This window comes from Acanthopagrus latus, chromosome 7 (genome assembly GCF_904848185.1).
Source record: "Acanthopagrus latus isolate v.2019 chromosome 7, fAcaLat1.1, whole genome shotgun sequence".
Taxonomy (NCBI): domain Eukaryota; kingdom Metazoa; phylum Chordata; class Actinopteri; order Spariformes; family Sparidae; genus Acanthopagrus; species Acanthopagrus latus.
Window position 1 is genome coordinate 29319392 of NC_051045.1, and position 2702 is coordinate 29322093.

Below are 2702 nucleotides of genomic sequence, written 5' to 3' on the forward strand. Positions count from 1 at the left end.
TGAGCCTATCTTGTGAGATTAGACCACTCCATGTTTTGTATATATGACAGCCACGTCAGCCACACATGAGCTATTCTTCAGCGGTCAAAATGGGTGCAAATACTCCCCTTGCAGAACCGGTCCTGACTCTATAGCGCTTTTCTTTCAAATGCTCTTAAAAAATGTAGCATAAAATGGGTACTCCTCCTTTCTTCACACTGCCATTAGACCAGCACTATTTCATACCTGTTAAATCTTCATTCATTCTATATGATACTTAATTGTACCTTCTGATATGATGATGAAGAGCATCAAGCAGTGGATGAGTGATGCATGAGTGGAATTAACCCCAAAGGAAGTGAGATGATTTAATTGCTGAGGATGAGTGCTTAGCAGGTTTCCATCCTACAGCTCTCCTTACATTTGGCTCAGCAGATTATGATGTCATGCTGGAGTGGGAATAGAATCAGCTCTTCCTCTGGAGCCAGGGATCACAGCCAGGATTAAGTGCATCTAGGTAGTGGTTGGTAGTCAGCGAATACTCAGGACAGAGTAGAGCTGAGTTCATGCAGCTCTGTTGCATTCTCCTCTGTGGACCACACAAGCAATTCAGTTATGGATTTTTCCTGCCTAAAGATGAAGAGTGACACAAAGACGATGAGAGAAATCTGAGGCTTGTTCTTCCTCCTTCAGTAAGGTAAATTATTAGTCCAGCAGCTGCTGGTTATACAAGACATGCTCATGACAGTTGTTTTTTTTACATGTAGAGGTGGGTGCATTCATTCTTTAGCAGTTTTACAAACATTGATTTCATTTTTTTTTCCTAGACTTCGCCTGCTGCCCATAACAACCAGTAAGCAAGATGAAGGTGAAATGGACCATGCTTGGCATGGTTGTCTTCTTTCTGCTCTCTGTGGTCATGACCTGCTGCTTTATATGGCAGTATAGGATGCCAAAGCTGACGACAGGTAAGGTTTGTCTAGCCAAAACAGAGTTATCCTCAGAACACCCACACAGCGACTTTTTCACTGCATGACTTTACAACCTGGATCTACTTTTGGACATAGTCTGTTCTTAGCCCCTTTGGTGTAATTGCTCATTTACAGGAGCTGCAGCAGGCTTACACAAAGCTGGAAATAGTAGCAGCAGGATTACCAGCCCTGTTAGAGCAGACTGTAACTCCTGCTGAGAGATGGGAGGAGGAGGGAGCAGCTGAGCAGTGCTGGGTTTCCCCGGAAAAAATGTCAGCAGTCACTGCTTTTAATAGCTCGTGCTTTATGTGACATAAAGCTGAATTTCACTCAGACACAGCTCAGTATCAAGGATGCACAGTGCTGAAGGATCAATGAGGAACAGAATAAAGCTCCATAATCTGGTCGCCTTGGGAAAACTGTCTTTTAATATCTCTGGGCTCTGTGCAGACATCTCACTTCACTGGTGTCACTGGTGCTCTGTAGATGGTACCAGTGATGTTCTGGGTGGTTTTAATCACTCGCTTCCTGTCCTGGGCTGTGATTAACAGTAACATTTTCAGATGTTTCCATTCAGGATACTTTCTATTGCTATGGGAAGAACTTGGTTACAATGATGATTTCTTCCTGATATTAGCTTAGATATTCAGACCCACGGTAGTGCGGTAGTGGTGTCGTCTGCAAACTGTCATGATGTAATGATATATTAGCATGCATACCAGTTACTGGCCTACCAGAGTTAGATGTGTGTCATCACATTTAAGCAACCATCCAACAGAGGAAAGGCAGAGGAAACTAGTTGTTTACTGTTACTTTAAGGGTAAGTTAAAGCTATAATGGCGCATACCTCTGCCAATGACCAACAGTTACACGTGTACTCACTCATAAATACCAGCCACCTAAATATGTCTGATTTTATTCTTGAAGGTCCACGCATTATTCAAAATTTGTATTTTTTATGTAACCCTGCTGACAAACCAACCAATCAACAAATTTCCCAACCCAGCAAAAACTGACACTTTGGGATGGTAGGACGGGTTGACTGCCATCCCAAAACCTCAGCTGTTGAAGACTGAGATTCAAAAATCAGCTTTTCTTACAAATAGCACTTTTAACTGCTCCTGAAACTACAACCTTTGTCCAAAGTCCTGTTATGACATATTATGCCATCTCTGAGTGAGCTACATTTTCCTGCTTCAAGTTTCCATGCTCAGCTCAGCTGCACAGGTCTGTCTCTATCTGCAAGACTGACAAAATACTGCAGGGTTAAACGTTTAGTTCTGACACATTTGGTTATTTTCTGCAGTACCAGACTACATCTAAAGCAGTTATCCACAGTCACACCTGGGGGCTGCCACAGCAGTCTACTGTGCATCTCGGGCTGTACAATTAGTTGTGTCTGCATGTTTCATATATGATGAGACCGCTTTTCCCCCTTTCTACAGAAGTGGCTGTAAAGAAAGCAGTAGTAGAAGACATGTGCCCTAAATTCCCTGAGCCTGTGCCCCTGAAACATCCCATCACATCGCTGAGGGCAGCCTTAGAAAAGGTGAGTCTGTTCAACTCATTTTTCTAGTTCATATTAACGTGTAGAAAATTTGGATATAGCAATTCACTCAGTCTAACTGAAGTTTCTCTTCACAGATAGATGTACTCCTTAGGTCGAGCGTTCACAACACCAAGTTGCCAGCCATATCAGCCATCGTGGTTTTAAATGACTCTGTTCTGTGGAATGGAAACTTTGGCAAGAAG

The 2702-nt window shown here is 42.8% G+C and overlaps 1 protein-coding gene across 1 annotated transcript in view; it reads left to right on the forward strand.

Annotated features, from left to right (window-relative positions):
- The first annotated feature begins 841 nt into the window (after positions 1-841).
- Positions 842-2702, forward strand: part of LOC119022818 (putative beta-lactamase-like 1) — a 7879-nt gene continuing 6018 nt past the window's right edge. The window contains exons 1-3 of the mRNA XM_037104163.1: positions 842-956; positions 2399-2499; positions 2595-2702. The exon at positions 2595-2702 is cut by the window's right edge and continues 50 nt beyond it. Coding sequence (XP_036960058.1) covers positions 842-956; positions 2399-2499; positions 2595-2702 — 324 coding nt within the window. The remainder of the gene's footprint in view (positions 957-2398; positions 2500-2594) is intronic.